The sequence below is a fragment of the Taurulus bubalis genome (assembly GCF_910589615.1).
Source record: "Taurulus bubalis genome assembly, chromosome: 12".
In the NCBI taxonomy this organism is placed as follows: domain Eukaryota; kingdom Metazoa; phylum Chordata; class Actinopteri; order Perciformes; family Cottidae; genus Taurulus; species Taurulus bubalis.
Window position 1 is genome coordinate 19812852 of NC_136600.1, and position 20489 is coordinate 19833340.

At 41.7% G+C, this 20489-nt stretch overlaps 1 protein-coding gene across 1 annotated transcript; it reads right to left on the minus strand.

Annotated features, from left to right (window-relative positions):
• Window positions 1-1251: 1251 nt before the first annotated feature.
• On the minus strand, window positions 1252-20303 carry LOC306745194 (uncharacterized protein). The gene is made up of 11 exons (XM_079227946.1): window positions 20187-20303; window positions 19919-20031; window positions 19676-19822; window positions 19387-19539; window positions 18360-18469; window positions 18120-18243; window positions 16953-17045; window positions 16289-16357; window positions 10910-10963; window positions 7259-7411; window positions 1252-1629 (listed from the first exon to the last, which is right to left on the minus strand). The coding sequence occupies exons 1-11, from the start codon at window positions 20248-20250 to the stop codon at window positions 1456-1458; spliced, it is 1254 nt and encodes a 417-aa protein (XP_079084072.1). The 5' UTR covers window positions 20251-20303; the 3' UTR covers window positions 1252-1455.
• Between the last annotated feature and the right edge of the window lie 186 nt (window positions 20304-20489).

A 20489-nucleotide genomic window follows, 5' to 3' on the forward strand; every position in this document is an offset into this window, starting at 1 on the left:
CAGCTTGCAGCTGGGTCGCTATCAGGAGCAGGATCTCAGATAACGTTCCCATTTACTGGTTATAAAAATTCTTCAAAGGTGCTGTGCAGCAGTGGATGCCAGTGGTGTTTTTGTTAACAGGCATGCTGCATTGAGATATACACTGTGTTACAGCATGCATGTCACATACTGACCTGGACTATAAATATACAGGGCTTGAGTAAAGTCACAACTGCTATGCTTGCAAGTTGCATAGAAACTAATGTACAAATTGCATTTATGTGTAAAAAGCTTAATTAAATAGATACTGATTAATTTGGGCCAGTCAATCGCAATTTTGAGTGTTAGATTGAAAGATTCAGATATGTTGTAATGTGGAAAAGTGTATCAACTATTGTCACACCGTACGTGTTTTTGACATTTTCAGTCTGACATAGTCTGTCATGCTGTGAATCTTGATTTTTTTTTTTGCTAAAAGGTTTTTCAAATGACACATCCTCATAAACGTTACATAGAAAATAGCTCCACATATACTGTTTCTACCACTTAGTTCAAACTCTTGCTCTTCACCTGAATTCAATCATAAAAAACTATAAAAGCAAGTAAAAAGCATCGGTCATTTTGCCATTCCATTACACAAAGCCATGCTCCTACGTAGCCTCGCCTGAGAATTTTAAAAGGCTGAGATGTGGAATATAGTTGAAAAAAGAGTTTCCCGTTCCTCCTTTCTGAAAGACTTTGTAGCAGCCACTTTGAAAAGTCTAGAAGACAGAAAAGCACAGGCTGCACAAGATAATGTCAAATTCTCACTATTGTGTCTTGCCTTGTTGAATCCAATAAATTAACAACAAAAAAAGGGGGGAAAAACAAAGCCGAGACTGTAAACTGAATGGCATTAAAATTTAAGAATCGCACATGAACTTGGAATATTAGAATCGTTATATGTAAAGATAGCGTTGAACGTTGGCAGACACGGTGCTCTAATAAGGCTCACTTCCTGTCGAGATGCTGTCAGAGGGGGAAACACTGCTGCTGTTGTTGTTTTGAGGATGAGCTGAAGTAATTAACGTGAAGCTTTTGTGTTTGTGTGTGCGCACAAGTGCCATGTATGTTTTGCTTGTAGAGACCAATGTGTGGGTGTATATGAGAGGAAATAGCATTCAAAGGTGTTTTGCTTTTGCTGCTGGTAAGTAGTAAAGCTCTGAAACAAATTTCTTTCATCAACATCTGTCATAGAGATTAATAAGGAACGCATTACTCAAGTATGCACTTGTTTCACCAAAGACAACTCACTGAAAGGGATTGAGTAGGCTGTTGCTTTTAATGTCGCTCTTTTGTGCATCTCACTTGATTTCAAATTTCATCTTTGATAAACTGTTGTGAAAGGATAGTCAGTACAAAAGGCACTTTTAGAGAGTGCACGAGAACATTTTACGAGAGGAAAGCATGATGGGGAGAAGGGAAATTGGAGTGTTGTCAGTGGTCCATGGGGGCCTCTGCATTGTCCTCCTCGTCATCGCTACAGGGTTCATAGTCTTCATCCAAGACTTGGTCTTCCTCGTCTGCCTCCAGCTCTCCTCCCAGATCGCCTAACAGCTGCTCCACATGCTCCAACATCGGCTGGTCATCACATCGCAACTTAATGTACAGCTGGGGAAAAGGGAGGAGAAAAAGACAAAAAAGGACAATGTAAGAGTGTAATGGGCCAGTCAGTAGACTGGAAAAAGGAAAATTCTAAATAGAAAGTAGGTTATACAGCAGAAATGTTGAGACCGAAATTGTACCGTGGAGGCAATACAGGAAATGAGATATGGTGAGTGAAAAGCCCTCGACTGAAGCTCATCCATTGTGCCACTGAAGATAACGGTGCATCACCACAGCATCAGTAAGCAGCAGCTGGGAGTTAAAGGAAGTGAGCAGGCCCGAGGTGTTAAGTCTCCAAGTGCTGGTTAGGCCGCCTGAAATATCCAACAGCAGCTGCATTCTGTCAGTGAGGCAGTCACGCTCACAAAATAGCTGGTAAACAGTTTTTGTCTTTCATTTGGCAAATCAGCACATTGGATCCACCGTTCATCCATACAAGAGACAAAAAGACCATTTATCTTCCTTTTGCGGGTGCAACATGCATGCGCACACACACACACACACACACACACACACACACACACACACACACACACACACACACACACACACACACACACACACACACACACACACACACACACACAGATAAATGTATCCTGGAGCACATGGTTGTGTGGCGCACATGAACACGTACACACACACACATAATCAAAGTTGTTATCTCAGTGAAATATGGCGTGAAGGAGCAAGATAAAAAAAAAATCCTGTTCTCAAGGCAGCCAGCACATTTATCTCTGTAAAATACTCGGCTTGTGTCTAATTACTGAACTCAAAGTTAAGTTGGCCGATACAATACTGAGTTTCAGACTGTGTGCATATACAGAGTACGGGGAACTGATGCAGCAATTTATATCTCTGTTTTTTCTTTCCAGAGAAAAAGAGGGTGAGTGGGGAATGGTTCATAAGATCTAGGAATATTATTCTATTTAGTCTAACACACACACACAGAGAGAGAGAGAGAGAGAGTCCCTTGAGCTCATGGACAATAAGCAGCCGAGTGCCATCATTCTTACTAAAAGTGTAACGAGGCCAGAAGAGTGAAGAGAGTGTGTGTGACTGCTTTGCCCCAGGACCAGTCTCTAAGCAACAGCAGGTCCTGACAGGAGACACGCAGTCCCCCGGGAACTCATTTGGAGTGTAAGAATATGTTGTGTGTGTGTATGTGTGTATATTTAAGTGGATGCTGTCTCCGCAGGTTGGAGCTTCAGGGAGTTTGGAGCGTGACCCAGGTCCAGGCACCGGGGGAGAGCTGACCCTCTCAGTCTCCTTAAAGCACCATCCACCCACCCACACCCACACACACACACACACACACACACACACACACATAGAGGGGGAAGAAAAACATGGATTTTCATTCCGCCAACGTCACTCTGAAATTCCTGGAGATGTTTATCCCCAAGAAAAAGTTGCGTTTGCTTTACAATAGGCTCGACTCGATACCAAGAATAATTGCACCTGCCTTGGATACGAGGTAGAGGGTGTCTTTCATATGAGTTGTGTAAGAGAAATAATGAAAGAGAAATTCGGTGAATGTGTGTAAATGATAAAATAAAATAAATACTGTATGTTCTACAATACTGAATGTCATTTGGAAATTGTATTTCTAAGTGGTGATATCTCCGACGAATCAATAGCGTAGTGTGTCTGCTGGATGGAATGCGATTACTCATTGTGATGCGTTCAGCTAGCTAAACAAACAGGAGCTATTCTTTACACATTTCCCACCGAACGCTGCTGAGATCAGCATCGCCGCCGCGAGAAACACAGGCGTTTCTCATTTACAACAGCCTATGTTTTCTTTTCTCACTGTCACGGCCCAGAGAGCTGCCTAGAGAGGGAGGTAGCGCTTGTGCGTATGTGTGAGTGTATGCAATCGTATAACTCTTTCATGGTCCACTTTGCTCTACTTTCAAGCCCCGAGTTGCAGCCCAAAGCACAATTGACCACCGCCATGACAACGCACGCGCACGCACGGCAATAATTCAAACCTGCACACCTGACACATCTGTTCTAACCATCTACTCGCTATTCTTTTTTTTAGCCATGTTAGCGCCGTGGCTCTAGGAACGTCAAGGGTGTCGATATGTCGGTCGGTCCGCCACTTTGGTCCAGATTGAAATACCGCCGCTGACGTTGATGACCCCCATGACCAGCAGCCCGATGAGCTCGACAGACTGGCAAACTTCCAAACCAGGAAAACCAATTTGAAAACTTTATTTCCAAAACAAGATGCGGCATACATCAACAGAGCTGGCAAGTTTGACTTCATGAGAATGACAGTAATGGCTCCAATTCTTGGCAACAGAATTGAATAGGCCTATGGATTTTAATACAAAACTGAATTATGTTCGCTAAAGGTGCACAACGCAGCTGTGCTTCTGGGGGCTGAATGAGGACTCACCCTGTTTATGGTCATTATATGGCTTTCTGCTTGGTTTGGAGTACAGACCTGATAGTGAAAAAGTAAGTAAAGAAAATGAAAATGTACCAATAGATAAGAATTCAATTTGTTAATTCAAGTACCTAATTCATTTGGCTACATAATATGGTGTGGTTCAGCATAGACTGCCTGTAAGAGCTATCTTTTGTCCGGTGTGCAGCAGACAAAAGTGTAATAATAAGCACATTTTTTTGATAGAAACCTTTTTCTACTGCTCATATGGCAGAATAAAGACAGGCTGATTATGTGGTGAAAGACTAATCATTCCATCATTGTTCACCTTTGTTTCACACCTATGCTTAACTTCCCCTTTCATTTCATCTCTTCTGTTATTTCATTTTCTAATGATTTCATTCTTCCGGCTTGTCTTTTGACCATTTTCCTTTTGCTCCCACTCGTACACTCTCACCAAATGACCTTCCTGTCAAGGAGAGAGATACCTCTTCATACTTTCACAATAGTTCCAAAATCCTGCCCTCCTCTCGACTTCCCCCTATATCCTCCATCCTGCTCTCCCCAACTCATTTTAAGACCAATCCCAGCTCTCATACTGCACATCTCTTCATTAGCAAGAGAACATTAATTAGATAAATAGTTTCAACACATTATATTTCTCTTCATTTCTGTCTCACTCTGTCAGAAAAACATACAGACTCCCTCACTGCAAATGTGTGACACTGGCTGAGATTAGACCTTCTTGAGTGTGAACAGGGCATGTCGCTGGACGTCTCAAGAGGGCTGAGCGCAAACTCACACACGCACACAGACACACACACACACACACACTTACTTAACACTTCAGTTCTCCAGTCACATCCATGGTAGGGAAAGGCATTAAAATTACATGACAAGCACACCTTGGACCAACCCTGCCCACAATCCCTGCTCATGGGATACCCTTTCAGACACATCAAATAGTAAAGCTTTTGACCTTCACTTGCCCCAGCTGCCTCTGTGCACACTCACACACACACACACATATAAAAGTGTCCTCTGTGCATACACTGCAGATCCTTCTTCAATCGCACCCTATCTGGCTGAGACTCAAATTCCATTTCACGTCCGGTTTACTATTGATTTTACCCTCGCCACTATTCACCAGCTACACCCTCTGCGCCCACACAACCACACATCCACACACACACACACACACACACACACACACACACACACACACACACACACACACACACACACACACTATCCAATCTGTTCCCTTTCTCGCCTCCCCTTTCATTCTCCCACTCCTGCTCACCCTGCTGCTCCTCTCCTACACTTCTTTCTTGTCTTCTCAGACCATCCGTTCCTCCCTATCATTCCTTTTTATAGTATTTCAGCTGAATGCAATCTGTGTGTGTGTTCTTGTGAGAGGGAGAGAGAGAGAGAGAGAGAGAGAGAGAGAGAGAGAGAAAGAGAGATAGTCAATCACAGTTGAAGTGGATAATGAAGACCGTTCTTAAAACATAATTAGATATGCAAGTTGGCACACACAACCGTTATTAAATATGTACATCCACATAAGGTGCACATAGCCACATGCTTTCTCTCACTGTCTCACATCACACACACACACCCACGCACACTCACACTCACACACCCTTAGCAAAGTCATACAGTATGCAGAGAAGTGGACTGGCGCCAAAACAAGCCGTTGGGCTTTGAGGCCTCATTTCCATGTTGGAGCCCATTTTAACTAGCAGACTGACTCATCGTTAATAATTAACACAGTGACGCTCGGAAACAAAGCTCTGATATAAACAAAGGCAAATCTTGACTACACAATATGCAGATGCGCACACATATGACAAAAAAGCTGCTCGAGGAGGAATTAAGCGAACCACAGTGGGGTGTCTTTTCTCTCCACGTTCCACCTCACCTTTGCCAAGTCTTTTAGCATCTACCTTCCACATTATTCTGCGCCTGTTGCTTCACTCACTCTACAAAGAAACAGCTATGGTGTTTACTTGTCACGCTCTGCCGCCTCACTCACTCACGTCATTCATTCAAGTCGTTAAGTCTTTCACCTTTTTATTCCTTTGTAGCACTTCATTCTCCCTATTTCTCAATTTCCATTTCTTTCCATTTGTTTTTAAGTCTTACTACAAAGCTGGCAGCTCAAATCTATATGTGCCGTGTGCCTTTGTTTTCCTCCCCACAGTTTCTTTCCATTCTCCCTCTTGGCAGCTCAAAGCCCACCTCGCTCCTGTCCCAGTGGATGCTGGTTAGACAGGCCCATCACTACACTGCTGCCCAGAGACAGGCATTAATATATTGCCACTCTGCTGCTCCTACTCATCTGGAGAGGAACACAATGTTGCGGGAGAGCAGGAGGGAAGGTGGGGAGTTGGGTGGGGAGGTGAAAAGGAGAGGAAAGTAAAGAGAAGAAAAAAAGAAATGTAGGTGGGGCCTGCTATCCCTCAGCCTGTGCTGTCTGATTTACAAGCCTATTGGATTTTAGGCTAACATGAATCATGGCCCATAGAGGCATTGCTCCCTGACAGAATGACAGAATGAACGAGACACATCACTCCGAGTGTGCGTGCGTGTGTGTGAGCGGGAATGGAAGAGAGACAGCGGTATATTTAAACCTCTTTGAGATAGTACCAAAAGACATTTCTGTGGCAACAATGGAGCTTAGTTAGAATCCCCTCACAGCCACAGGACTGCATGTACTCCATCTCTGAAGAGAACTGCGTCTTGGGAGTTTCACCTTAGTACTAGATGTAACTATTCCTACCCACATTTGCCATGCACAGTGGTGGAAGGAGTATTCAGAGACTTTATACTCAATACGAAAATGTCTGGCATTCAAAATCTTACTGAAGTAAAAGTATGAAGGTTTTATCAGGAAGATCCACATTAGCAGGATAGTACCAACAGTACTGCTGATAAATGGCCGCTGTGTGTGATGTATTATTGTTTGTTACACCATTACGTTATTATTACTCATGCATTATTATTTAAGAAGTGTTTAACCCGTGTTGTTGGTTGAGGTGGAGCTTAGTTATTGCATATTGGGCTGCAACAAATTATTTTTATTATGGATTAATCTGCTAATTATCTTCCCGATCAAACTATGAGTTGTTTGGTTTGTAAAAAGGTAGGAAATAGTTTTTAAAATAAAAGAAGAAAAAAAAGGCCCATCACAACTACCTAGAGCTGTGTGGTAGATTTTCTGAGCTCAATTACCTTCTTAGCATTGGTCAGGTACGATCTGGCCGCTTCCTTCAATGCCTTCCACTCCTCGGTCTCCTCCTCTGTCACTTCTCTCCCCTCTCTTTCTTGCTGCTCCTTTGCTTTTTCCAGCTGGAGGTGGCACACCCAGCCGGAGAGGTACCACACCTGGGGGGGCACAGAGAAAGAGAGGTTGGGTTGGGGCGTGTGAGCAGGACAGAGAGAAAGTGTTCCTTGTTGCAGTAAGTGAGCTGTGACAAGGGAGACAGATTTGTAACCCTCACGGAGCATGTCTGCATGAAATCTCACATCCGTCTTTGACAAACAGGTTTCACACATATGACATGGAATCACACAGCAACACAAGTAATCAATCACTCACATAATAACCGTCAACCTCATCCAATCCTGACATGTATTATTTTCATTTAGAAATGATGCATGCGTGTAAATGCACATGTGCACATAGTAGCTTAACAATTAATTCAGACCCGACTTGTGACTCTATCATCTGCCGCTACCAATTTGGTTGTTATCTTTCTAGAGCAAAAAATGCAATTACTTTGATGAAACATTAACCAAAACATAATGTAATAAAATTAAAACTGAATTCCCTCCGGCAAATATCTTCTCTGCATTCCAAATCATATCATACTTACAGGTTGTGTACAATATCAGTCATTCATTTAGAGGAGGAAATATAGTTTATTATTCTCTTTATCAGACTATTCATTATTTCATTGTACACATCATTTTGCCTTGATATAAATTGGAGGAACAGAAGTACCACAGGCCTGTGGTACTGTCTCATAAGTGTTTTGAGGGCCATGGGCACAAACATTTAATTTAAACACAATAGCTGAAAAGACAAAGCTACTTCATAAGAAATGCATCCACGCACTTAGTTTGTGCCATGTTCATTTACTGAGTCTTTTGATCAATTACTAAATGTTTACATGAGACCAGCAGTATCCTCTTATTTTAAATGCAGAGCTTTAGATCCATCAATGTGCCTCTTAACCTCTTCTGCTGCTAACGTACAACCCGTAGTAAGATTATGACACAGACACAGACAACTCATTTCAAGTCCAGCATGCAGACTAGGTGTTAAGGATCTCTTAACTGGCTATGATTGAACTTCATGAAAACCTCATGAATATGTTAAATTCAAACAAAAAAAACCTAGAACATCCCTTAAAAAAAGAATCCTGTTGCTTCACAGAGTTCACACAGTGAGTGGAAGCATATTTTAAAGTGTAATTACATATACTGTGCTACGCTTGCTCTTCTTCCTCTAAACACAATCATTTTAAACTCTCAGTGAACTTGGAGGTGTGTGTGTGCCTCTCATCTGAGGCCAAAGATCACACACCCACTGTTCTTCAAGCACCAAGACATAAATATTCACTTTATTCAGGGAAGAGGCAGTAAGGACCTGTACCTCTGCCAAATAAACCATTTAGCTAAAAAAAGAAGCACACATCAAGGCGTACCACACTGAGTTCAGAATTGCCACTAAGCATGCCGAGTGGGTGGCTACCCCCTGCAGCCATACTTATCAGAACAACAGCTGCACTGGATACATGTAGTAATGTTGCACAACCAGCAGTGCGACATTTATATCACTCAAACGTTGCCTGTGAATGCAGAAATGTGTTGTATATTTGTGTATGTCCAAGAAATAAAGTGAAAATTGGGTCAGTTAAATAAACTTCTTCAAAACATACAAAAAAAACAAGTCAAAAACTATATTTATACAAATGGTCCACGATAAAATCTTTGTGTATGCTGTAAAGACGGCCTCAACACTCAAAATGAAAACATGAAAAGAGTTGGCTAATTGAGAATTTTAGAGAACCCACTATTCACAAGCACAACCCCAGACAGAAGCACACATAATAAAATAAACTTTCTTCTGTCAATCAAATCACTGAGACTATTGTCATTTCAAAGTGAAGGCACATCTTATTTCCCATATGGTGCTGCTGAAGGAAGAACAAAAGCATCATGAATCAACTGAATACCTTTGAAACAAGATTTGCAAGAAACCAGCTCAGTTGTTGTTGTGCAGACGCAACATTATATAAGTAAGGCTCCAACTTTGAGATACGCGAGAGCAAAAAGACGGAGACGAAAGCTAACAACTTATCTACTGCAGTTAAAAGAGGAAATAACAAAAGAAAGTAAGACGAAGAGGGGAAGAACGAGGGGGGAACAAGGAGAGAGAGAGAGTAGTCAAATACGTCTGGCATCACCAATATGACGAGCAACGTAACCTGACAGAACACTTTCTGACCATTAGAACTGGTGACTGCATGCATGTGTGATTGGCTGCAGGCCCGCTCAAATCGATTGTCACAGCTGTACATCTCTGGAGCAAGTTTAAAAGTTCAGCCCCCCAATGATTGCTCTCAATCTGTCAGCTCAGGGGTGTGTGTGTACGTGGGAGGCTGAGCCTGAGGTGGGGTGGGGGGAGAGAGAGAGAGAGAGAGAGAGAGAGAGAGAGAGAGAGAGAGAGAGAGAGAGAGAGAGACAGAGAGAGAGATGTATTCTTGAATCTGACACTCAGTGGAAAACCTTCACTTCATCTGCCACTGACAGTGGGGATTTGGAGCACAATGACAGCACATACTTCCTACTAAAGCACAGAAAATACTGCCATTTACGTCACTCTCTAATACGCACTCAAGTTCTCAGTCATACATCATGGTGTATGAGCAAGTGTTGAGAGCAAGTAATGGCAAAGTATGGGTGTGTAGACACTCCTTTGTGCAGACACATAAACAGTGGCTCGACAGAAGCAAATAGGTGCACAGGTTGAGGCTTTCTCCGTCCCTCTGGGCTGATAAAAGATTTGCCTACAAGTTGGTCTGATCATTATCATAATGAAAAGACATCCTGCAAGAGGACACCAGAAAAGACCTTGACAAGTAACACACACGTGCTCTCACACACACACACACACACACACACACACACACACACACACACACACACACACACACACACACACACACACACACACACACACACACACACACACACCCCTGACCACTGAGAAGCGCCAATTAGTCGAGACGGACGAGCCTGATAATCGGATTTAAGTAAACCATTTTAGTTTCACTTCATTCATTCTGCCTGACATGTGTTTGTGTTCACACATTCCTTGTTGGAAGGGATATTTGATGCACTTTGCTCTGGCCAATCAGCAGGGCAAACTGATGAAGCTGTGGTCGTGGTTGCTATGAGCTGTACGTTTTTTCATGACAATTAAAAGAAATATGCAGATTTAAGATTTGTTATTTCTATAAGCTCCATCAACCTCATCCATACTTTTTCTGTTGCTATTTTTTCATGGATGTACTGTATCTCGGTGAATTTGTGCTTTGTGGGAAGTCCCATTGTTAATCCTAACAAAGCTCTGATTGGTCAATTGCTTCTACAACAGCGTGCACGACATCAGACCAACTGGTGTTGCTAAACAAATAGAGACAGCCATGCTGGAAATACAAAATCAGTTAAAGAAAAACCAAAAACAAACATTATCAGAGGCGCACAGCTTCCCTGTATTTTACCAACTAATGAAAAATACAAAACAAAAACATGAATACAGACAACCACATTTTTTTAGACAAAAGAAAGCTGGGCCATCAATCCATTGCTTACCTGGACTACTTCATCATCCTCCTCCAGAAGACCCTCCAGCACATCTACCGCCATCTAATGCAGAAAGACAAAGAGACATCGAGAGGGGGAGAGTAGATGAGGGTCAAGAGATTGAAATGACATTTGAAATAATCTTCATTACATCAGAGCATAGTCAGACAAGTAAATGACTTTTTCGGCTCAACATCAGTGCACACTCATAGATACAGCCTCGATCCATAAAACAAGTATGCACGAGCACGTTGCTGTTGCACGCCGTGCTGTGCATCTCCCAGGCAGCTCGATCAATCAGAGTGATCAGAAAGTCTGATAAGCGTCTTATGAGATCGACGTCCCAATCACGGCATCGTCGATACCAACGAGACAACAGACGTGGCCGTCAATAGACACACTCACCAGTGCTTATCGCGCAGTCGATAGTCACTTCGGCTGCTCGGTTCGATTTGCCCTTATAATCCATTTACAGACATTACCAGTCAATATATTCTGAACCGGCATCACTCACAAGGGACACATGATAAACTGTAATATCAGCCTGACCCATCGTCTCCATCACCCCCCCGTCCCCCCACTATCTCCCTTTGAGGTCTAAATTGAGTTTAATGTTAGGTGACCTTTGCCATAGAGCACCTGTCTGGGTCAGACTCTGTGGGAAGTTTCTATTACAGAAAACAGACCTTGACTAAAGTAGGCTGTGTGTTTGGTTTGCTCTGCCTCCCTCCGTGGATTCTGTGTTTGTGGTGCGTGTGTGTGTGTATGTGTGTGTGTGTGTGTGTGTGAGAGGCCCCAGGTGATGATATATTGATTTTTGTCAACTTCAGGTTGGAGGCGACTGTTAGCCAATCACCCGTGGTGAAGGGCAAGAATAAAAGCCACGCACGCACCTGTGTGTGCACTCACACACCGCCGCAAAGTCACACACTATAACAAAGCTGCACACAACAGTGAGCACAACAAGCAGCACTTGTTTCTTGTTAAGGCAGTCTTATTAGCTGGAGAGCTTCCTCATTTTTCCCCCCCTCCCTCCCGCTCTTTAGGCTTCTCTTCTCTTTTCATTAAGCCTCCGCGCTTCCGGTGGCAATAAAGAGGTCAGCTGCCTGTGTCGACTGAGGGAGAGTCAGGTTAATTGAGGGTATCTCATTAAGAGTGCGCAAATGTCCATGTCAGGGAGTCAGTTGATTGATTGCTAGACCAATTATCAGCTGAAAACCCATTGTCTTAAATTAATTAATGTCTGATTAAAAATACACAAACAAAAACACCTAATCCCAGTTGACGATGAATGGATTCATGCCCAGCGTCAGAATGATCTACTTGACTTTCATTGTATCACACCGGCAGACACACAACAACACACAACCGCGCACATACACACACACACACACACACTCAGAGTAATCCAAGCCAAGCAATAGATATAAGAGATAGGAGTAAAGATCCGTCTGGGTATTAAACATCTGGCAGTTTTGGAGCAACAAAAATAGAACAAGAGATATCTGGGAGCCAGGATAAGTACACAATGATAACAATTATATCGTCTCCAACTGTACTCCTTCCTAACTACACTGGTCAACCCAGAGGCGAGTGATTAAAGATTCAGAGATTCTTAAGCCGCTTCACGCTCTAAACAACAACACGATTAATATTCGCATGAAGATAAGGGGAAGAGAGGCGGTACTACGAGGGGAAAAAAGTGTGAAAATTGGAAGGAAGGGCACAAAAAAGTATCTTAATAAACAATATCAAACTGGTCCACGAACAACAGTGCACCGCAAAGACACTACGTACATGCTGTCCTCTTTATTTCAAGATTTTAAAAAGCAACACTCTGGGGAGGAACACATTTATAATGGCCATTGTGAGCGTGTGCAGTTTGTTTGTGTGTTTGTGCGTGCGGGTGTGTTTGTGTGTGTGTGATCTTCGGGCAATTTTGTGTAACAGAATCATTTTACCGGCGCGCGTAGCCGAGACAGGAGAAAGACAAATCACTTTACAAGCGAGGGCAAGCAGTATCTCTAACACACACAGCCGCATACAGACACACACACACACACACACACACATGCACGCATAAACTGAGACGCACAAACAGGGACGCACAAACAGGGACGTCTACTCTTATGTAAATAAATCCTGGGGATGTCAGTGCTAGCTGTACTTGCAAGCAACATTGGAAAGTACAAGCTGCTCTCCATCATGAGCTAAATTTAAGAACAGAAATGTTCAAGGAACATGAAAGCTGACAAGAGTGACACCGACAAGGAGAGTAACTAACCATCAGCTGCTGTGAAAACTACGCCGAACAGACACCTTAATGGCTGTCAAGGGAGGCGGCCTGTCTGTGTGTCTGTCTGTCTGTCTGCTGTGTGGCAAGTGAATTAATGGCGGTGATGGGTGATGATGATGGTAATTTGTGTGTCTGTGTGTTTGACAGCGAGAAAACTGTGGTCTCTGAAGGCCGCATTGTGACTACAAAGCACATTTGTATTTCATTCAAACATGAAGTTACACGTCAGTATAATGGAGCATGAATTTAGGGCTAAAAACAATTATTATTTTATTGTAAAATAATTTCTTCATAGATTGATTGATTTTTTTTTATTGTCAAAATTAAAGAAATTAAAAGCTTCTTCAAATTGATAATTTTAACCCAACCAACCGCCCAAAACTCAAAGATATTCTTCCTATAATTACATAAAGCAGTAAAAAGCAGCAAATCATGAAATTGGGGGAAATAGAACCAATGATTGGAAGGTGTTCCTGCTTGGTGATTAATCATTTCTCAACTGGTTTAGTCTTTAAAATATCAGAAGAAATGTGAAAAATGGCCCTCGCAATTTGCCCACAGCAGTGCCTTCAACTGTTCAAATTCTCAAACCAACAATCCAAAACCCAAAGATATTAAACTTACAGTGAGAAAAACAGCTGATTCTTGTTCAGTATTTATGAGTTTATCTTCTATCCATCAACATATCTATTCATGAACTAGCTGTTTTAGCACTACAGAAACTGGCCCAGAAATATTTAAACAATTATATTTTCACAGTTGTCTCACTTATGCTGCTTTCAAGCACCTCTGGTGTGCTTCAACTAAATTTCCATTACAGCTATGGAAATCAGTTTCTCCTCAAAAGCAATCAAACAGGGGAGAAAAAGACCTTGTAATACATTTTGTGTTGACTTTATCCCCTTTCCAAATTAAGTGGCACAGATCCACATATTGCTGGGACAGAATACTTTTGTTTTCAAGAATTTCTGAGCTCAGTTTTTTCAATGCCATAATTTATTCACAACAAAGCATGAGACACGTACCAATCCATCAGTTGATGGCATGTTTTCCATGCTCTTGACCCATTATTTTAAGTATCATAAAATAACCGCTTTCTCAACTAAATTGAATTTCATTTTGAACTTCTCATGCACACTCGGCTTACAAATTGGTATGAAAACTCTCTTTTAAAAATATTTTTCCCTCAAAACCATTTTGGAAGTCATGGCCTTGACAGATTATGTTTTATAAAAGATACATGTTTATACAGCACTGATACAATAATGATCATTTATGCTCAACCCATTCCTACTTTGGGTTTAGCATTACTATTTGCAGAGGCTGTCCACTGGCGAATTAGCGACCACCTCTCTTAATGTCATGATAAATCAATTGGCTTTAATGAAATAACCCCCGAAGAAACTCTCCAGGCAAAAACGCAAGAGGTGCTATTTCAGATAGCAAAGGTCATACATGCAATGTGTGAGCAATTTGTGTGGAGCGTCACCTAGTAAAGTCACAAACGATAAGATGGCGTCCACCTCCCATTGACAGCTCTTGTGGAAAACACCTAAAGGCCCTTTTTATTGAATTTGTTACCACCATGCTCTATAGTGATCCACCCCAATAACTGTCCAGATAATATCATACATACACCCAGATCATTTGGACAACGTAATCATACTATCATTTTGCCAAATGCCAAATTTCCTTCAATTCAAACTCAAACCACATAATGGTCCAAACTGCATTCATCAGACAAATAGCTTCATCTCCAAGAGAGACAGACAAATGCTTTTTGACAAAGAACATAAAATTAACTATTATTTTTCTTTTTATTGTTTCTTTGGCATATATTTAAATTACATTTCCAAAGCCATGCAACTAAATATTCAATAGGGAAAGAAATACAAACAAATTGTTGCACTCTTGCAACACTCTAGCCTTCAAACTGATACAGACTGGAAGCACACAACTTTACAGAGAGTTTACTTGTGAATAGATTTATAGTCCACAGAGAGAGATAGTGAGCGCAAAAATGAGTGAATGTGTGTGTGTGTGTGTGTATTTGTGACAGAGGAGAAGAGGAAGGAAAGGGAAGAGAGGATGTCCCTATCAAATCCGGCTAAGTCCCAGTCTGGGAGAGACGGACAGAAAATAGCTTGCTTCTACTCCACTTCTATCCGTAAGCTCAATTTCATTCTGAAATGTTCACATAGCTGCTGGTAAAAAGCATATGACCAACCTTGTTCATGGATATGTATGTGGATATGTATCCATACAGCAAACTAAAGCACCCAGGATATGAGCAGTTTGGGTTTCAGGCTTGATGACACCACCAGGAGGATGAAGACAAACGACATGTCAGAAACTGTGGACCGAGACGTTGTCATTTCACTGACACACCTGACAGCCCATCCCCCCCCCCCCACACACACACACACACACACACACACACACACACACACACACAAAGACATAACTGCAGCTGAACCATTTAGGAGTGAAGGGGGGAAAGGACACTGTTCTCATTTCCTGTCAGTAATAACCATAAACCACTCAACAAGAGTGACTACAAATTAATCACTGGATCACAACAGAAAATAGTTGAACCGCTGTTGGTGTGGCAGTAATCACTGAAAATTACTTCAAGCGTTAATGACTGCTCCGGGTTTTAGCACCGAACTGAAGGCACTGAGCCACTAAAATCGCGGCCATTAATACTAGAAATTGATGAGTGATCTAGAAGTGCGGCGAATCATAGATATGGCGGCAATTCATCAGACTGGCCCCCTCCACACACACACACACACACACACACACACACACACACACACACACACACACACACACACACACACACACACACACACACACACACACACACACACACACACACACACACACACACACACAGCCCTCCTCCCCTATGCACCCCCTTACCCCTGTCCCTCTCTGTAAATACCACTCTTAAATTATTGAGACTGAACTCTGGAGGGGATAAAGACCATGCATGGCCTTCCTACCTTCAGTGCTATTCACGAGAAAGGAAGCACTCAAACGTACTCATATGCACACACACACACACACACACACACACACAACTTTACCTCGAATTCCTCCGACTCAATGAGCAGTTTGGCAGTGGTTACACGAGACTCGTATGGCGGGATCTCATCCTGGAGAGAAAAGACAACACCGTCACCTCTACAGTGTTCACAGAACATAGTTCTTCCTTTGTCTGATAATAACACAATCCAATTTCAAGGTACGCAACATTCTGCGGCTATGTGGCTGTTAATCACAGCGAGTGTGGGCAGGCTGAGTTCAGATCAACCTGCTCCTAAAGATAAGAGTCGTAACAGTGGTGCTACTGGGATTTTAGTCTCAAATCTTCATCCCAAACCCTCTTATATCACATTTGCTCCGTATTTGAATGCCATCTACTTGGTGTCATTTAGAACCCATCCCTACTTTGACTTTACAATCATTACTTTCTCTAGGCCAAATTAACTGAACTAATTTGCTGATTTACCCTTTAGACACTTTTTTATACACACACACGTTTGTGAAGTAGTTGTTCCATCTTCCATCTCTCTACTTTTTATTATCCCTCATTTCGATATTTCTTACTTTTTATCTCGACTGTTTACTCGTGTTTGTGCTCACTGCAAAGCACAGTGTGACAATCCTGTTAGTTGAAAGTGCTTTATAAATAAACTGTTATGAGTGTTTGTTGCCGTCAGAGAAATACTAAGCACATCTCCAACTCACCTGCATGTCTTTCTCTGTGCTGAAAAAAGCTGCACTTTGTTTCTGGGCAGGTAGCCACACTCCAACACTCTTCAACAGGTATTCTTTGCCTTCCTAAAGACGGACAAATGCATACACAATTCAACAACAACTAAACCTGCATATGTACACACAACTCAAATAAAAAAGAAATAATTTGAATTCAAATCACTTTTACAGGTTGGATCAGGAATGCTCCATATATGTCAATAGTCTTTTGATTAAACTGAGGTCAGATCAATATTGTCACAAAATTATTACCAGAGTATTTCTAAATAGACTGTTGCGTATGTGGGATGATACACAGTGTGACTGAAGCCAGTCTGACCCCTACAGCGTACAGCTAGTACTACAGATCCACTTCAGCCCGACAGAACTTTTCAGAAAAATTATGTAAAAAAAAAAGAAGTGCCTTTCCATTAACAATGCTCGCGATGTAGCTGGAAACAATTGTTGCTATATTTTCACTCTCTTTATCAAATCGTTTTCCAGGAAACATTGGAAGAGTGTTATTAATTCTCAAATATTAAATCCCAGGCTTGTAGCACTTTTACATAATAAAATAACTGTAAATGGATGAAAATCAAATGTTATTATCCAACTCAAAGACACAATAGTGAACCAAAAAAAACTCACAAGATGCAACGTTTTACGACTTTTAATTTTCTTGCAAAAACAAAATGGGTCGCATTCTTAAGCGTGCTCCACATACGTTTCTCAGTGAAAGGTTTTGTCTCAAATGGCATCTGCTCTTAACAACAGTTGGTAGAGCAGCAATAATAAATTGTTTTTTAAATGAGGAAATGTTTTGAAATATAATTAAGATATTCTTTCAAACTCGTTGTCAGATGCTTCATACTGCAAAGTTCTTGTGAGATATTTTCCAAACTGAGCCCAATAGACTGCTGCTCTCTCTCTTTATCTATTTGACCTCAATGATCTGCCCAGTAATTAACATTCCTATCGGCATGACCTGTCTGTGTGTATGTGTGCGTGGTGATGCAAGTGTCCATCTGCTGATTAATGGCATACAATTCAATTTGCGCAGAATAATTAACTCAGCAGATTCCCGCTTTAATGTAGTGATAACTCATCCTGTGTGTGTGTCTGTGTGTGTGTCTGTGTGTGTGTGATTGTGCATGGACTGACCTGGTTTCTCTCTGTACTGAACAGGTAACTTGCCATGAGCTGTAGAGCCTCAGGGTTGTCATGGTGATACTGTAATGCACGCTCAATGAACTCCTTGCACTTGTCTGCAGCGCCCTCTTCCATGCTACACACACACACACACACACACAAAGAGAGAAAGACAAATCTCAACTCATTAAAAAAGCGGTAACACGAAATGGGCTACAAGTGTCACGAGCGTTACTCTGTGTGCTCCAGTACCAGAGGTCTGTGAGGTAAATCTCCGCCATAGAGCAGTAAGCTACACAAACATCCTTCGCTGTGGGCAGCTCGGTGTCCTCATCTGGTGGGGCAGCAGCTCCAGCCTGAGCCTGCGTAAAGATCGGAGAACAGAGGTCTTTAAAAAGATGTGAAACGTTTTATTAAGTGTAATAAATCAAAAGATAGTGAACATGGGAAACAATTATTTTGTATTATTAACAATTTAGTTGTCCAATGAAAGGAACATTATGCGCAACTTCTCTGAAAACCATTTTGATATGTCATAGTAGAAAAGGGCTAAATGAATGGTGACTGAATTCCATTTAGCTGCTTCGGTTTCAGGGTCCTGGTTTTGTCAACGCTGGCTCACTGTCACGGCTTAGTAGGACACTTGAATAGAATGGAGCCATTGTTAATGTTATTAGTAACAGCTTTGCTTTTCCTACTATGACAAGTCAAAAAGTCTGCTCGGAAAAAGGCATATGAAGATTTGACACAGCTCAAGCTTTTTCCTAGTTATATTATCTAACAATTGCTATGAAAATAATTTGGCTGTTGAGTAAACCTTTAATGCTATTTCTTATAAAAACTGTCAGAAAGGTTATTTGAAATTACAACAATTATAAAAATGAAATAATGTAAGTTGGACAATGTGTGAATTCAACTGGAAACAAAACATGACATTGTTAGTGTAACAGTAACATCGTTATTCATAGATAATGCAGCACCTTAAAGCGGAGCCATTATGAATAACTCTGTGCTGAGTATGTACACTACCAGGTGATTAATGTATTGATTTCCAATTGAACTGACACTGCTTGCTGGATTGATGTCATCACAAGGTGAAATGCATGCATGCAATAGATAATAATTATTCCATATATTGTTCAACAGCACCCTCTTGTGAAGATAAATACCATCACACTAGCATTTAGCCTTAGGTGCAATGGCATCTCTCCCTATTTAATGCCAAGTATGTACAACTACGTAAAAGAGGAAATGTGAGTGTGTATGGTGGTGCACTCACTGTGGTCTGTGCTTGTTTGTCCAATGTAGACAGCAGGACTTGTATTCCTTTAGTGTAGTAGTTCACTGCCTCCTGGCCTGTGTGGATTTGCCCCAGGTACAAGTACTTACTGTGGCCTACATCTGGGCTCAGCTCCACTGCATGCAGAAAAGCTTAAAGATAATTGGTCAAGGAGGCTCACTCCACTCAAACAAGATAATATATATCAGTGGTATATTAGTGTTTACATGAGATGACTGGGTTACTGACATGCACATAAGAGGAAAGAATACACCTGCATAAAGGATATTCCCTTAGCTTTCTGTGTGTCCCCTAGTTCAGAGCAGATGTGTCCCTGCATGTCTAGAGCTTGCAGGTTGGTGGACTCCACATCCAGGGCTCGTTGACAGAAAAGGCCAGCCATCTCAAAGTCAAAACTGTCCATGCATTCTTCTGTCTGTACAAAAGATGATCACATGTACAGATATATGATCAGAATTCAAAATGCATTTCAAAAGGCATGTCTTTGATGTGGATATATTGTCAATGTCACCTTTTCTAGTAGCTGTTGCACAGAGTACTTCTCAGCTGTCTTCTTCTTGGCTTTTTCATGTACTCTTAGTTTCATCCTTTCTTGAGGCGACAATCCAACAAATCCTGCATCTGCTGTGAATAAATAAGCGGAGAGTCAACGTTAGTTTGGGCTCATTTGGAGTTGAAATAAAAGCGCAACAGATTAATTTCCAATAACGTTAACTGCGATCTGAGAGGTTGAAGTTACATACGAACTAGCAACATGGTGTGCTAATTAACTAAATTACTGTTTGGGCGATTGTCTTTCCTCTTCGGCTTGCTTTTCTTTTTGCCCTTTGCTTGTCCTCCCATGGTGGTAAAGAAGATACAGCTGATATTTTTGACAATTTCTGTCTTCAAAACAGACTTTTTTCAACGTGTGGCTCACACACGCGTATGTCTGAGCTGGAGGGATGCAGTGCGCATGCTCTAAACAGCGACTGGGTGACTACTACGGAGAGAGGGAGTGGACATAACGAGCGGTTTGAAATAATGGGAAAAACATTATTTATACGGTAAATGGTTTGACATTTTGTTAGACATTGCATTTA